Raw genomic sequence first — 17,065 nt, 5'->3', positions numbered from 1 at the left:
AAACCGCAGTAAAAATGGCACGGGTTTGTACCACTATTGAGGCAAACAACTACATAGGTATTTCTTTTTGCGAACTTTGTTCGTAATACTTAGAGTTGATTTTGATTAAAACTTCCTCCTACTTTACCCGACCTTTAACCGGTCTCGTCTACGTTCTTCATTAACAGTAATTTTATGTTCGTTTTTATTCGAACACTAGCTGTTCCCGTGTGACTTCATCCGCGCGAAATTATAAAAACTTCATTTTATTGTTTATATTTGTGAAATGACAAAATTCAAATGCTTCAATGATAACCTCGGTGTTGGCAGCTCGTAGCTTACGGTAGCTCGTAGCTTTTCTCCGATTTATTTACCCCCCAAGTTTAATGGCGTGAAAATATATAGCCTAAAGCGTGACAAGTGTAGGGCTTTTTATTAAAATAAAGAATTATCCAAAAATATGCAGTAATTGCTGACATCTTACGCCACAAAGAAGTGTGTGTTTACGCTTTATTATATTAGTATAGATACATGATATTTTGTTTCGAATTGTACTGCGGTTTCGGAATCTTAGATATGTGGTCAATAGTCGTATTTCAATTGAAAATTTAATTAATCGAACACCAATATAAGTAAAGTTTTAAGCAAAATATAGTACCCAGTATTATTAATGTTAGTACCGAAAAAGAGCGACGTCGAGTACGAATAATCGGTCTAAATTCTTATTACTAAACACAATTGCCTCTTTTATTTGATCACTGTCTTCATTATTTTTATATCGTTACCATTTTATATGAAATCGTTTTAACATTTGTATAATGATAGCAACCATTACCACATTAGTCAAACTAACGACACAATGACTTACTATCTATTTATATATGACACACTTTCCTATGTATAATAACTAGCTGTAGCTCGCGTCTTCGTCTGCGCAGAAATGAAACTGTATTGATTAGGCTATGTTACTCAGCTATAACGTAGCTATTTATTAGTGAAAGACATTTTTAAAATAGTAGTTTTTGAGTTATTTCATTACATACAAAAATACTATAAATAAAAAGATTCAAAAGAGACCGATAATGTGTGAGATTACGAAGGGGACAACCCCTGATGCGTCGGCCATTTTGATTTCATCCTATTGTTTAGTTCACCCCTCATAAAAGTAAACTACGAGGTTGCCAGATGCGTTTTGATTGTATCAAATTAATAAAAACAAGTTTGTGCTGTTGAATTTATAGGACAAATAAGTACTTATCTTACGTAGTGCGTTAAATTAAAAAAAAACCTAGTGAAAAACCATTGAGGTTTATTTATCGTTTTTATATTAAACTAATTTAATTGGTTTTGTATTGGTAAAAGAAAAAAATGCGTACTCTCAATGGTTTATAGTAGATCAGTAAAAAATAGAATTTACTGCATTTCAAAGCAACTAAATGAAGGGTACGTAAGTAATAGTTTTGACTTCCATAGGATTGAAAATGTCCTTAAATCAACTATAGATAACAAACAAAAGATTCCTGATAACGAACATTTATTTGTCATTAACGGAATTGACATCATTTCCATATGAATCATTTTGACTACAATGACGGAACCTAATGTGCTGCTTATCAAAAAGGGAAACTCCCTCTGCAATTCTGATTAACTGTAAAATAAAAATCAGTCTATAAACATATATTATATCTGAACAATTTTTTAATTATCAATTGGTTGGTAGTATGTACTGCTTTGTGACGCTGCTAGATATTTCTTATTTTTGGTAACGTATTTGTTCTGGCTCTATAGACAAAGTTTACATGCAGATAAACGCAAACATGATATGATCTCTTATCAAGATCAAGATATCCCGATAATATTTGCCACTGAATTCAAAAAACAAAATAACAAATATTTGCGTTGCTATGACAGTTAATTATTACAATGTATTTAGTATACGAAATCTTAAGATAACTAATACAACGCGTAATCGATTTCTTCATCCATTTTGCTATTGATATTCACTGCTGTAATCTCGTGTCTCTTCTAATATGTTTTAATACTATTTATTTTAACAATAATGAAATGCTCAATCCTCGAGACAATCGCTCTAAGATCTTCTTAAAAAAAGAAGCACAATTAAAGTCCCTCGTATTTTTTTATCTGTGGAATATCACCCTATTCGTGGTTTACTTAATCTGTATATTTAAATCAAACCCCACGTGTTCTTTATCATGTCTGCACCTTTCTCGCCAATCATTATTGCGGGGGCGTTAGTATGCGCAGCGATTGTCTTCGGTATAACACTGCTGTCTATCACACGAAGATTCCTAACGCCATACACTCTCAGTTCCGGGTCCACTACTGCATCAGGATCTGTTGATGGACCCATCCTGCATGTAGATATCTGATGATGCAGGGTCGATGTCACAGTACGAACCGCGCATTCCCAATAATTGTCGCTGTCGAATTTATATTGTTTGCAATTGGGAAACTTTTTCTTATGTAATTTAGCACCGTACTTCTGAAATGGAGGTGTTTCGACTAATTTGTTAATGTATCTTATAGAAGCGATTAGTGTTGCGATGTCTTTTGGATGCTGCAAGTAATTGCCGTATAACGCCGGTTGTTCAAAAGGATTTCTCGATTTTAGCTTTATGTAGCCTTTAGATTTTGGATGTAGTAACATCATTAATATCGTGAAGCTTTCTGTCTTCTCCAAAGGTTTGTATACGTCGTTGTACAACCAATCCGCTACCCTTAAGCCTTTCGAGACCAACTGTCCTTCATCAGTTGCCATAGATGCGCAGCTTCCAATTAATTCAATATCAGGGTAATCACCGATTTCATCAGAGACGTTTGTTTTTAAATACCCTATGGTTTCAACTCCAGCTAGTGATGTCATAGGACCGTCACCGAATTGTGTTAATTGTACAGCAGTCTCAACGATTCCGACATTTCTCACAGCTATAGTTAATCTCGTAGTATTGAGAGTGTACGCTAAAGCGGGAAAGGATATGTGGTCGTAAAGCGTTTGACCGACAGGCAAGTCTTGTATCACAGGTATGCTTAAAGATTCTAAATGGGCTCTTGGTCCAACGCCCGACAGCATTAACAAATGCGGGGATTCAATAGGACCGGCCGATAGTATAACTTCTTTTTTTGCTCGAATTTGATACACTTGACCGTTCCTTTGGAATTCTACACCATAAGCCGTCTTAGTTGTAGGATCGATTAAAACCCTTGTGACTCGACTGTTTGGCAGAATGTGAAGGGTCTTTCGGTTTTTATGTTTATGTAAGAATGCCTTTGCACTACTCATCCTGACTCCACGGTTTATCGTCGCTTGAATATAATTAAATCCGAATCCGTCAGGGCTGTTGTAATCTACTATTCGATGTCCCAAATACTTCACTCCGTCTAAAAATGCTTTTGATAGTTTTGATCTGAAATAAGGCAAGTTGTTTTTACTGTAAGTATTGGAAATAGTACATATATTTTTATGTAATATAAGGTGGCAAACAAGCAAGCGACCGCCTGAATTTACCAAAATGGCGAAGCGACCGCTACCCGTAGACATCCGCAATTGCAGATGCGTTGCCTACCCTAATCGACGGAGGTGGAGACGCATATAAAGAGGATATTTCCTTCGCCGTCAAATCCACTTTCCCTTTACATCTTTTCCCTTATAAGGAAAGGTAAGAGAAAGAGACTTTAATTGGGCCTCTGGCACCACACTAATCAGACGATACGCGAAGTTGCTCCCACTTCACGCCTGTCTTCTGTGTGGTCATGGTTGTACCGGGCAAGCCCATTCGTGCGAAGATGTTAAAACGGGCTCTACCACTGTTAAATTATTTATTATTTACCTAAATGGTACATCTTCTACTGTTAGTTCGCCGTCTCGTCCGTGCCATGGTGATTTAGACTGGCCTTTGAGATTTGCATTTTCCGACTTCATATAATATGGTAATACTTCTCTGTAAGACCTGGAATTTCATTACTTTTTATTTACGCCTTATAAAGAACAGTCTTCATTACTAGATTTTTTAAAAAGCAAATTGTTACTTTCGTAATAATGTTACATTTCGACAACTCAGTGATAGTTTAGATTTTTCTTGCCGTAAGAATTTTTGAAATCGGTTCAATAGTTACAGTGAAAACATTCAAATCTTTCTTAATTATAATTTTACTATAGATTGGTCTATTATCTGTGTAAATTTGATGAACACAATTGAGATAGGAATGTGTTAGTCGACAGGAAAGATAAAATAGTTAAGTCCGATAAAGGTATAGTATGACGTAGTAATCTACGTCAGCTATCTACATTTTTGTTGCGAAATAATTTGTAAAAATAGATCTACATACTCAAATTCATTCTTAATGTGATCTTTTTGATTTAGATTTTTATTATAGTTAAGTAAGTTAATTTTTGTTTTGTTTATGTTTATTTTTGCGTTTTGTCTCTGTATACGTAATTAGTACGGCAGGTTACCCTGTTAAATTTAACTATAATATACGTGAGTGCGAAGGAGCCAGCTGAAAATCAGCGCAGGAACGGCTTAGTCTCTCCTGGAATACGCTGAGCTGGCCACGATTTTATGTTTCTTTAGAATAAGTCCGTTTATGTTATTTATTTTTTGTGGCAATAAATGCGTATTCATTCATTTAAGTAAAAATATAATAATGCTAATATAAGGGTAGACACACCATCCGTAATTTCCAGCGGCAGCGATTCTGTCCCAATCCTCAGGTAGCCCACGGGTGTATATCATGTAATTGACAACGCTCGTGCCTCCAACTGCCTTGCCTCTTGGCCAGAAGCAACGCTCATTTTCCATACCTGTAAAATCAATTTATTGTCTGAACAAAAATTAAAACCACGCCACATCGCGGACAAATATGGAACTAATCACCTTGCTTATTCGAAAGTGATGTCATAAAAAAGCCGAGTATAGCACTAGGGACAAAATTTTTATTCTTTGTTTGGTTATAAATAATGATTTATGTATCTGTTAGTATGCAAAATTGACATTGAATATCCTTTCTTAAGGAGCGTCGGTGGCTCAGTGGTTTAAGCACTTGACTTGTAATCTACAGGTCTTGGGTTCGAATCCCGCCGCCATGTACCAATGTGATTTTCGATTTTTCGAATTTTCATATGTACATAATTTACCCGACGTTCTTACGGTGAAGGAAAACATCGTGATGCAACCTGCACATATCGGCGAAGAAATTCAAAGATATGTGTGAAGTCAACCAACCCGCACTTGGTCAGCGTGGTTGACTATGGCCTACTCACCCTAACTTTAGGGTAGGCTCGGAGCCCCTCGGTGGGGACGTATAGTGAGCTGGTGATGATGATGATGATGATCCTTTTTTAATATTTACGTAGATTTTTCAAATGAAAAGATATAAAAATACGGAAGAATACACAGAATATGATGTTTTTTTTTATTCGATACTTTATTATGAAGATATTTAAATGAGCAATTTTTTTCTAACCTTATATTTAACAGGAAAAATTATTCCATTTAAACGTTCCTAGTTAGTATAAAAAAAATCAGGTTACAAAAAAAATGTTATAAATATTAATGGCGTCTGCAAAGATTATCTCCGTTTAAAGGTTCCTAATTAAAAAAGTATGCTCCAACTCACCCATACAAACTCCAGGTTGTCGTTCCATAAAGTATGGCCATACATAATCCGTCTGTTGAAACAATGGTGCTAAGATTGGTACCCCTGTCAATATGGACTCTCCTACACCAGCCTCTAATAGTAAAACAGTTGCTTTACGGCGTGCACTAAGTCTGGCAGCGAGCACGCTCCCTGCCGACCCCGCTCCGACCACTATGAAGTCGTACTCAACTAAGGGTCCATTGAATCCTGAAAAGTTATATTATAAATATACAGATAATATATATATACATTTCTTGTTTGTAACAAGTTTGTAAGTAACGGATTTTTACATTGGTATAATTTTGAGGTCGATGTCCTTTTAGAAGTCCTTATCTTATTTGTTTATTTATCTACGAATCAATACTAATATTATAAATGAAAGATGTGTATTTTTGTATGTATTGAAATAATTCAAAAACTACTGGGCCAATTTAAAAATATCTTTCTGTATTAAAAGGCTACGTTATTAGTTAGTAACATATGGTAGGCTATATTTTTAAATTTCACGTGGGCGAAGTCGCTAGCAGCAACTAGTATAAAATGTAGTTATAAAAAACCTTGCAGTATTCGTCACTAGATTAGGTGCATCCATGTCCTATTTCTAGCATATTTTCTTTTCTTAGTAATAATATACATGGGAAAGTTTATATGGATGGATGGTTGTTAGAGTTTGTAGCCTAAACTGCTGAACGGGTTACAGTAAAATTTGGCATAGATGTAGCACAAAGTACTAAGTTTTTATAATTCCGCGCGGACATAGTCGAGCGTAAGCTGGTATTTTGTGAATATGACTGAGATCAAGATTAAACAATATAAAAAAGAATAAAACTTCGGTCAAGAGTAATACAGTTAAATTAAATTACCGAACTACTGAGAGTCATTAAACTTTTTTTGGCTTCTGTAATAATATGCCAGTGTCGTGTCATTGAACCTTCGCGTTTCAAGTTCCTTGTTACTTTGTTCTAAAATTACGTCGTCTTATGTAATTTATGTAAGGTTAACGTAAAATCTTGCATTATTTATTTACTAGCTTTCGCCGGCGACTCCGTCCGCGTGAAAAAAAAAATAAAAGTAAATATGGGTTCTTCCAGTCTAGGTCCATTTATGCCAAATTTCTTCGAGATCCGTTTAGTTCTTTAGGCTACAAACTCTAACAAACATCCATGTAAATTTTCGGATTTATAATATTAGTATGATTTTATTAAGTAATGGCAGCTAACTGGTTACAATTAAAAGTGTATATTGGTTAAAGAAATTGTGATAAGATTTACAAATTCTTTCATATTATTACTCTATTTTGAAAATATCTGAATTCTTCTAAATTCATTTTCAGCTACCGATCTTTCTAGCATCAATAGCCTATGGGTGTTGATTAATACACAAAAAAAATATCTAATAAGATTAAAATAGCCAGGATCGCATTTTGTCGAAGGCATCCTATGTCCTGCACAAATCGGTTACGAAATTTAAAGATATGTGTGAAGTCAACCAACCTGCAGTGGGCCAGCGTGGTTGACTATGGCCTAGGCACCATACCTTAAGGTAGGCTCCAAGCCCCCTCGGTGGGGACGTATAGTGAGCTGATGATGATAATGATCCTATGTCCAATATTGGATTGGCGTTGATGATGTCTTAAAATAATGATCATGCATATTTAAAAAGTACATACCTTTAGGGAGATCGTAATTATCCCGTAGTATTGAGAAAACATCTGGTACATTGGCATACGTTTGCAACATGGGAGTCTTCAACATTGCATCTAAAATTTGACTCTTAGGCCTTCCTTGTACCTCCCTAACATTCCTCTGCGGATTAGCACAGAATACACACTGACGGGAAGAAGCATAATCTTCTAATGAAATTTCTTTTTTATAATTACTGTGATTGTTTTCAGCCAGTACACTATTTAGTATTAACGTTATTATCAATTGATTTAGGAACATTATGAAACAATTTTAGAATTCAAGCACAAAATATAAACAAACACATTTATCCAGTAGGAATTAATTTCAGAAAATACCCTTAAATTAATAAATTAGTAAATATTAAATTAATCACTATTACACTTTTTAATCACCAGACTAAAGGACTACCCAGTGTCAATTCTTATTTAAATGTGTGCTCCATCTAAAAGATTTCATGCGATATGTATTTTGTTTACCATCCCAAAGTTACTTCGACCGGTTTATTTTTTTTTTCACATGGAATTAAATTCGTTGAAGGTAATTAACTGTGAGGCGATCATTAAGTTACTTGGGTAACAGTATTGCCGAAAATAACTAGCTTCGTAGATAAATTATATTTTATGATATTTCAAATGTTATTTATAAACAAAGTTGATGTGTTGAATTAGGTCTTAAATAAAAATAAATCTTTATTGATAAAACAGTTTAGTACAGTTAGTGGGACTCTGTCTCCTGAGCTAGTAATAACTGTGTTTCAGGAGGCAGCGTCTTTTTTTAACGATTGTCTTGCGGAATCGCAAATAGCTTAAAATATTCGAGAAATTGTTAATGGTCGTAATATAAATGTGCCACTTTATTTTTAGTTGAAACCCGGCACTACAAAAGTAGAAATAATGTATCAGATATCGTCAGCTAATGTTTCATGAGGTGATAACACTGACCTCTATTAATAGACAGGCATTAAAACGTGAACTATTTGACCATTGTCATTTTCGCTCTAACGTTCTCGGTTGGTTGTGGTGGTGTGGTTCCGAACTAATAACGGAAATAAAATTGATTGTCATTAACACCAACAGGCGTGTTTAACTCGTAATAAAGATAAAATAAATTTCTAAGCAATGAAGCCTATCCATTTATAGCGACTAAAAAGCATAACAGTTCGAGAATTAAGAATCGTAGAAATATGATAAGTAACATCCAGTACACGTTTGTATCGTCCTAACAAGGTAATTTAAGGATTTTATCTTGCATTTAAGGACGCCTTTAAGAATTTAAAACAATACACAGGTTAGTGAACCTGTGCAAAGAATAAAAATTTAAGCACCGTGCGTTTCTTTAAGGTTTTTCAATTCGTGATCGCTTTTAATCCAAAATTATTTCGATGTTACAAATATGTTGATACGCTGTGCATAATTTATTTGCAACGCCTGATAAATGTTTAATAGCAACAATTAAGATCAAATGTTATTGCTAATAGAAAATCTTGAGATTACTGGATAGCTAAGGCTGTTTTGTTTATGCGTACTTAAAATAAGAAGAGTGATCAGTCATCAATTTTATGTGGACCAAATGCAGCGATTCGTTATGGACTAACAAATACGAGCGCTTAAATTGTGATCATGTTTTGTTTTTTAATACGGAATGTAAAAAAAACATACAATTTTCGTTTTTTGATTTTATATTTCATCGGAAAAATAAAGAAGCACCTTTCCGACACAATTTTGATTAAAATATATTCCAAGATAGTTTTATCATGTCAGCAGCCTTTTCACCTATCATTATACCGGGGGCATTTGTGTGAGCGGAGATTGGAACCGGTATTACACCGGTGTCGACGACACGTAGCCTTTTTATACCGTACACTCTTAGTTCAGGGTCTACCACAGCCGAAGGATCGCTTATAGGTCCCATACGAGTTGTCGCCACCTGGTGATGCAATGTCGCCGTAAGAGTTCGCACTGCACACTCCCAGTATTCATCAGAGTTGAATTGTAAACCACGACAAGTTGGATAGTTAGCCTGATACAGTTTAGTACCATATTTTTGGAACGGTTCAGTCATTGTCAATTCTTGCACATGTCGAATCGCTGCTACGAATGTCGCCACGTCGCGGGGATCAGTCAAATAATTACCATACATCTTCGGATGACTGAAGGGATTACTGTCTTTCAATTCTAAATATCCGATAGATTTTGGTTTCAATAACATAGGGAATGTACTCCATGTATTCGTGTTGTCTATAGCTCCAAATGCACTATTGAAAACATTCTCTGTTATTCTCATTCCTTTTCGTACAGCTTTACTTCCCCCCGGTCCTCCGTCGGAAACTATTGAACCTCCAATACTGATAAGTTCAATATCTGGAACTAACTCTGGATCATCTGAAATCGGAGTTTTAATATATCCAATTCCTTCTACTCCGCCTGGCGATGATATTGGACCGTCTCCATTTTTAAGCCACTGCACAACTACTGGTATACGAGATGCTTGAGATTCGAGGAAGCTAATATTTGTTTCATTTACAGTAAATACGAGTCCGGGGAAACAAATGTGATCGTAAAGAATTTTTCCTACTGGAAGATCTTGGATAACGTTTATCCCGACTGAGTTTAAGTGATCTTTGGGACCTACTCCTGATAACATTAATAATTGTGGAGATGCTATAGGTCCAGCAGACAGAATTACTTCTTTGCGTACAGTCACTCTTTGTAACACGTCATTGCGCACATACTCGACACCGTATGCTGTTTTGGTTTGAGGATCTATCAATACTTTCGTTGCTCTGGTTTCGGGTAGAATGTGTAAATTAGGTCTGTTTTTGTGTGTATGTAAGAATGCTTTTGCGGCACTGAATCTGCGGCCCATAGACATTGTCACCTGGACTTTCCCGAAACCCATTTTCTCTGGAGCGTTGTAATCGACTGTTGGATGTCCAAGTATTCTTCCAGCGTCTAAGAACGCCTTTATTAATTTGGTTCTGAAATAGAAATATTTTAATAAATTTTTATTGTAGATTGACGGTGAAGATTCTCTTCCAAATGTAATAAAAAGTAAGGAATTTTAACTCACTTAATTGGCACAAATTCCACAGGAAGCACTCCATCTCGATTTCTGTGAGGTCTTTTTTCGAACCCGTCCAATTTGGCCCTCTCTGATTTTTTATAATATTCCACAACTTCCTTATATGACCTGAAAAGAAAGAATTTTTGATTGTGTTTTAATACAGCAAAAAATCTGAACACAGAAGAAGTTTATGTCTAAAGTTAGACTATTTTAGCTCCCAGCTTAATTAGTTTTTTTATTATATCTTTATACATTTAGCATATTGATTTTAATATAATTCATTGAATACATATACATACATATATGTTTACTATTTATGAGGTCAATTGAATTAATTTACTGGACAACGACCCTTACTCTCGATACTTTTAATGTATAAAAGATACAAGTTGTTTTTTAAATAACAGGTTTTCTCTTCTTTAAGTACATTGCATTCCGCCAGGTACTAATTGAAGTTAAAAATAAACTTAATTGTATAAATATTTATGAGTGAAGCCAAATAGGCCGTTGATGAATACAAAAAAGCTGCCAGTAATCCTGCGCTGTTCGGATTTTAATATCAGCATTTTTAGTTCATTGAACTCCACGGATGAAAAATGTTTCCGCGTTCTTCGTTTTTTATTAAACACTAACTTTTGACCGCAACTGCGGCTGTGCGGAATTAAAAAAGAATTTGTAACTAGCCTATGTTCTCTTCCAGATTATGTTCCACATATGTGCCAAATTTAATCAAGATCCGTTAAGCTGTTTAGATACATTCTAACAAACATCTATCTATCCAAAGTTTCCCATAATATTAGTAAGATAAAATTTATTGTCTTTAATTTAATGTATTTTTCATTCACAATTTAGTGATAAATGTACGTGTTTAGATAAAAACAGGTCCATATAGCTGTGCATTAGCAAAATTACAGTTATTTTTCTTTACGAAACAATAAATACGCACCAGCCATAATTCCCGGCAGCAGCTATTCTGTCCCATTCCTCAGGTCTGCCTCTCGTGTAGATCATGTAGTTGATTACACTCGTCCCTCCGACCGCGTTGCCGCGAGGCCAGAAACATCTACCGTTTTCCATACCTGATAGAAAACATTTTAAAAAGTTCAGATGAATTTCTCAAGTCTGGAATAAACTCATATGACTGTACAGTGTTCATCTATGTCAATCGAGGGAAACATTTGAATCCCCATCACTAATCCACGAAGACATAGATGAAAAGGTAATGGAATGAAATGCAAGAATACTCAAAATGTTGTTCTATTCAGGTAAATAGAGCAACAACCTATTTTTAAAGTTGATTCTAGATAACTTTTTAAAACATGACTCTGTCCATGCTCACACAATTGGTTGTTTTTTTTTTTAATTTTAATGAATTCTAGATTTTTACATAAGTAAAGATAACTTTAGGAAGGACTGAAATGTGCGCGGTCTTAATTTGTAACTACTGTAAAGATCAAGGTTAATGCACTATTACGCTGCATGCATGTAAACAATGTTGACCTCTCAAGCCTAACCTAGATCTGTTTAAAATAATGGTTATGATTCTAATTCTTTTCCGGAGTCCTTGTATAACGCTTTAAAAGACGTCTAATGGAAACTTACCTAAACAAACACCAGCTTGCGGTTCCATGTAATAATGCCAGACGTATGGCGTTGCTTGGAAATACGGTGCGATAGCTGGTATATCAGTTAACAGCATCTCCGGCTTTCCAGTCTCTATCAGGAGCACTGTCACATTCCTATTCTCAGTTAAACGCGACGCTAACACACAGCCGGCGGAACCAGCGCCGACTATCACGAAGTCGTACTCCGGTAGGGGAGTTTGACGACCTGGAAAGGAAATGTTTTATAAGAGTTAAAAACCTTGGTGAAATCTATAAATGAAATAAAATTGGAGTGTCTGTCAAAATCAAAAGAAAAATTCAAGATTTCGGGAAGATGATGCATTTGCGTTGCTGCTAACGAAAATTGTAATTTTTTTTTTTATCTGTCTGTTCGCAAGCCGCGTTTGTTCCTAGTAATCTCCGAAACGGCTAAGCCGATATCGACCGCACTTTTACTGAAGGGTAGCTGACATAGACGAGCATATTATAGGCTACTTTTTTATTTTCATATTGCGTGGACGAAGTCGCGGGCTACAGCTAGTTCTTTATAAGTAATGTCATAGAAGTTGATGTTCTAAGTGATTAAGAATTATCCCAATGGTATTTCTGAATGTGTGGTTTGCATTTGCCTCGGTTTCTGGTAATGTGGTTTTGGATAATATCGTTTGAGTACATCTGAGTTTCGGTCTTCTCAAATTTAAGTATCGAATTTCTAACCGCACTTAGTAAACCTAACTGACCCAATAATAAAGGGTACACTGCCTGCATTGATTACTTTGGCTGATATGAATGGCAATTTTAAGAGAATGGGAGATGTATAATTTTCTTGTCTTTTTGACCGACTTCCCAAAAGAAGGAGGTACTCAATCCTCTGTATGTTTTCATATATTTTTTTATGTGTGTAACGGCGTAACTCCGTTGCTAGCGGACCGATTTTGATAATTCTTTTTTTATCCAAAAGGTAATGCTTTCAGGTGGGTCCCATTTTTTTGTTTTTTTTTTGTAGTCAAAGACTACGACGTAGTTAAATAGTTTTGTAAGTCAAGTCTTGTCGTTGGTTTGGTCCATTTATGGATTTTAGAGGCTAGAGGAAATATACAAGTGTTTTGTGTGTTATTTTGATGGAGGATTACCATAAACGTCTCTTGTATAATTATTATTATTCAGCCGTGTCAAGGCAACAAGCAAATCAAAGGAAGACTCATTTATTAAGGCGTCACGATATTTAATTCAACTCACGTGTTTTGTTTTACCGCCTTTGCTTTTGGTAAGTTTTAATTATATGAAATCCAATCACATCGTTTATACTACTTGAAACACCTAAAGATTTCACTGCATGTCTAGATATTATTTTTAATGCGTTTAAAAACATCATCATCATCACAAGCTCACTATATGTCCCCATCGAGGGGCTCGGAGCCTTCCCTAATAAGGGGTGACCATAGTCAACCACGCTAGCCCACTGCGGGTTGGTTGAATTTACACATATTGTTGAATTTCTTCGCCGATATGTGCAAGTTGCATCACGATGTTTTCTTCACCGTAAGAACGTCGGGTAAATTATGTACATATTGAAAATTCGAAAATCACATTGGTACAAAGCGGAATTCGAACCCAAGACCTGTAGATTACAAGTCAAGTGCTTAAACCACTGAACCACCGACGCTCAAAGTAACTTTTTTTTACGCGTTTAAAATAAATTTGATTAATTGCAACTAAAATATTAGCCGGTTGTGTATACAATATAGATAAAATAATTTTTAATTTGCATTAATTGCACCGGAAAATGACCTCTGCGTTTTAAGTAGTTTATCTCAGCTATGTTTAAAAATAAAAAATAATTGTACATTTTGCAACTTTTTTATTAGAACTTAATTAGAAATTAGCCAACCTTGACACAAACATAGACTGTAATTATTTGTAATTCATAGACTATATCAAAATTAATAAATGATGAATAAATAGTCCGTGGGTCAGAAGTTTTTGTAATTTGCACGTTCCTGGGTTCGATATCTGTCATGTGCTAATGTGATGTTTGATTTTCAATTTCCACATGTAAATACAGCGCTCTTACAGTGAAGCCAAATGCATACAACTGGCACATATCGGTGAAGAGATTCAAAGATCTTTGAACTCAAACTTAAGATCTTGATATAGAAATAATAACCAAGATGATGTGATGTAAATGGGATGGACTGGCGTTGATTGTTATTTGTTTTTCACTGGAACAGCAACGCTCTTGGTATTGCTTGAATAAAACGGTACGAAAACATATTGTTGTCCTTGTTTTACGGGAAATATTGAGAAAGGAATGAATGGGACGTCCGAGGATACGATCAAATTGAGGTAAATATTTCTTACATCGTCGATGTCTGATTAGAACTCCAATAATACAGTAGAACCTCGATAAGTTAGTCCAAGGGAAGCGCAAAATACTTTAAGTTATAGAGGTTTTAAGTTATCAAGGGCCTATGTGGTAAAGGTTTTAGGCTCTGATGTGAAGTGACATATTATTTTTTGAAGTTATAGAGGTTTTTAAGTTACCGAGGTTTGAGTTATCGAGGTTCTACTGTATATCGATTACAGTCAAAATCTATTATTCCCAGGAGGGTTATATTCATTTATCGATTCAATTTATATTATTAAATTACTAGTTGAACTTACTGAATAAGCTTACCTCCAGGTAAAGGATATTGATCCTGCAGGAAGTTGAAGAAATTTGTCGCTTTAGAGCTTGAGTGACTCCCAACAACATGGGCAATTATGTCTATGAAAGGGTTATTAAATTGCGAACGTTCTTGTCTTCCATTTTTTCTCTTACTTTTTGCACGAATTTTAAAATCAATATTCGTTTTAACTGTTCTTAAGTCAAAAGGCACAATATTTTCGTTATAAACATTTTCGATGGTTATTTCTTCGTCACTGTTCACAGTTTCCACTGTTATTTCATCAGAACTGATTAATTGTGTTTTTGAAACAATTAAAAGCACTATAAATAATTCTAATAACATTTTAATCTGGCTAACTTATACAGTTTACGTTATGTTAGGAGTGACTGGACCTGCGTTGAGGTCGAACGTCTATCGAACTGTGATACACAGTTCAGCAAACCTGTAGATAAATACTCGAATGCCGAGATTCCACGTTTGATACGAGACAATTCTATTAAGTGAAATGTCGCGGACCACATCTGGAATAAAGCTTTTTTAAATACGGTGTTTTTATGTTCCTTTGATTGAGGGTTCAAAAGTATTTTGGGATTCGATGCTTTCATATCTAACGTTAAAGTCCAATTCATGTTTACCAATTTTAGGGGAATAAAAAAGTTATTTGATTTTTTGATACAATTGAATGAATTTTTGCTTATGTCAAATACTAACAAAGTAAAGAAATGTTTGAAAGTTTTCTTAAAAATCCATTTTTACCACCAACTTTGAAATGCTGTAATTATTTTTAAACTCTTTCATTCGTCATGTATACAACGAATTAAAACTGTCAATAGCAGTATTTTTAGTAATTTTTCATACAAAATGTCCTGAAAACTTATAAGAAGTCTATGAAGCACATACATACACATTTTATGTGTGTGTGTGGAAAGGAAAAAGGGACTAAAATCAAGCCTCCGGCACCACACTCGTCGGATGAAATGCGGATCTGCTTCCATTTCACGCCTGTTTTCTGTGTGGTCCACCGGACGAGCCGGCCCATTCGTTCGAAGATGTTAAAGCGGGCTCTACCACAGTAAAAGATGGATGGATTGTTAAAGTTTGTAGCCTTTAGGCAGTTTTGTGCTGAACGGATTTCGATGAAATTTGGCATAGATTTAGAGGGTAGTCTGGAAGAACACATAGGCTACTTGTTTTTGTTTTTTTTTAAATTCCACGTGGACGTAGTCGCGGGCGAATGCTAGTAAAAAATAAAATATAAACTGTCTTCCGTTTTCCGTAGTTTAGAAGATGAATGAGATGTGATAACTTTTTTAAAATTTAGACATTGTTAAATTTGGCTTCGTGCAATTTATTGATGCCATGACACTTGCAAAAAATAGCTTTAAACTTTTTTTGTACTAACACTTAAGCAAATTTAGTCTTTGAGAGGATCAAAGATGAATGTGTCTCATATATTATTCATAGTTTTTGTCATTTTTGTATAATTTTTTTGTGTGATAATAAAATTCTGTACTCAGAAAGATTTTGCGTAAATGTTAAATTTACGTACTCCAAAGTTTTAGTATTATCTAGGTTTGCAAATGTAATGAAACAATTATATGAACAATTTTTCTAAGGCGACATTTTTACAACTAAGCGTTTTTTCGAAATTTTTTATTTAAAGTTTAAAGGCCACTCTTCACTTAATGGTCGGTTTCCCAGCTACGTTTAACCATCCGTTAGTGTTTTTGGTTGGATAACTTCGTGAAATGATTTTCCGAAATATGTCAATTGAGTTTTACTATTCTCATACTTAGGTCCATCTAACACTAATTGCTAAGTAATAGCAAAATATGTGGGAACTGCAGAAACCCAGCATAAAACCTGCATTTTAACGTTCAATTGTATTTTCATGTTTTAGTTATACTCGTATTTAAAACTGGTTTTTAAAATTTGCTCAGGTTTTTGCATTCTTTGTTTTCGATATCAATGCCCTAATGATTCTCCGAAGGACGAAATAAATCCTGTTTGATTTGTTTTATACGACCTGTCTGGAAATCTTGTAGCATTTAGCTTTTGTTTTATTTATAAACTGAAAGATATGTAAAAGCTCTTTTGTATCTGTGTTTTTGGTTGTCAAATATAGTTTGTTTAAGAGTAGCCCCAGCGGTAGAGAAGATAAGGAGTAAAAGGTTAGCATGGTATGGGCATGTTACGAGAAAGGATGAATCGCATGTTAAGTTAAGAACATTAGTTATGAGTGTGGTACACCGGTAGAGGTAGACCTAGAAAGAGATGAATTGCGTGAAAGGTGACATGATCAAAAACGGATAACTGAGATGACGTATGATAGAGTTATGTGGAGGACAAAAACCTGTTATGCCACTACGAGAATAGGATAAGGAGGAAGATGAAGAGATTTTGACAT

The 17,065-nt window shown here is 34.9% G+C and overlaps 3 protein-coding genes across 3 annotated transcripts in view; 1 reads left to right on the top strand and 2 right to left on the bottom strand.

The window, feature by feature from the left end:
- Nucleotides 1-17,065, top strand: part of LOC106107315 (flotillin-2) — a 164,263-nt gene that overhangs the window by 1,230 nt on the left and 145,968 nt on the right. The gene's annotated exons all lie outside the window — the stretch shown is intronic.
- On the bottom strand, nucleotides 1,416-7,594 carry LOC106107250 (glucose dehydrogenase [FAD, quinone]-like). Its single transcript, XM_013288025.1, has 5 exons — nucleotides 7,307-7,594; nucleotides 5,617-5,844; nucleotides 4,669-4,801; nucleotides 3,828-3,947; nucleotides 1,416-3,404 (listed from the first exon to the last, which is right to left on the bottom strand). The coding sequence occupies exons 1-5, from the start codon at nucleotides 7,578-7,580 to the stop codon at nucleotides 2,165-2,167; spliced, it is 1,995 nt and encodes a 664-aa protein (XP_013143479.1). The 5' UTR covers nucleotides 7,581-7,594; the 3' UTR covers nucleotides 1,416-2,164.
- On the bottom strand, nucleotides 9,004-15,091 carry LOC106107239 (glucose dehydrogenase [FAD, quinone]-like). Its single transcript, XM_013288013.1, has 5 exons — nucleotides 14,667-15,091; nucleotides 11,988-12,215; nucleotides 11,332-11,464; nucleotides 10,392-10,511; nucleotides 9,004-10,299 (listed from the first exon to the last, which is right to left on the bottom strand). Exons 1-5 carry the CDS (start codon nucleotides 14,998-15,000, stop codon nucleotides 9,048-9,050), a joined length of 2,067 nt encoding a protein of 688 aa, XP_013143467.1. The 5' UTR covers nucleotides 15,001-15,091; the 3' UTR covers nucleotides 9,004-9,047.

Source organism: Papilio polytes, unplaced genomic scaffold (genome assembly GCF_000836215.1).
Source record: "Papilio polytes unplaced genomic scaffold, Ppol_1.0 DF824269.1, whole genome shotgun sequence".
Classification (NCBI taxonomy): Eukaryota; Metazoa; Arthropoda; class Insecta; order Lepidoptera; family Papilionidae; genus Papilio; species Papilio polytes.
This window is presented reverse-complemented; position numbering and strand designations above follow the sequence as displayed.

Bases quoted from the DNA above. Each gene is read 5' to 3' on its own strand.
- LOC106107250 (XM_013288025.1), bottom strand. From the start codon at position 7,580: ATGTTCCTAAATCAATTGATAATAACGTTAATACTAAATAGTGTACTG. The intron at 4,802-5,616 runs GTGAGTTGGAGC...TTGATTTTACAG, and splicing joins ACAACCTGGAGTTTGTATGG to GTATGGAAAATGAGCGTTGC. The intron at 3,948-4,668 runs GTGTGTCTACCC...ATGAAATTCCAG, and splicing joins GCCGCTGGAAATTACGGATG to GTCTTACAGAGAAGTATTAC.
- LOC106107239 (XM_013288013.1), bottom strand. From the start codon at position 15,000: ATGTTATTAGAATTATTTATAGTGCTTTTAATTGTTTCAAAAACACAA. The intron at 12,216-14,666 runs GTAAGCTTATTC...TTTCCTTTCCAG, and splicing joins TCAATATCCTTTACCTGGAG to GTCGTCAAACTCCCCTACCG. The intron at 11,465-11,987 runs GTAAGTTTCCAT...GTTTTCTATCAG, and splicing joins GCAAGCTGGTGTTTGTTTAG to GTATGGAAAACGGTAGATGT.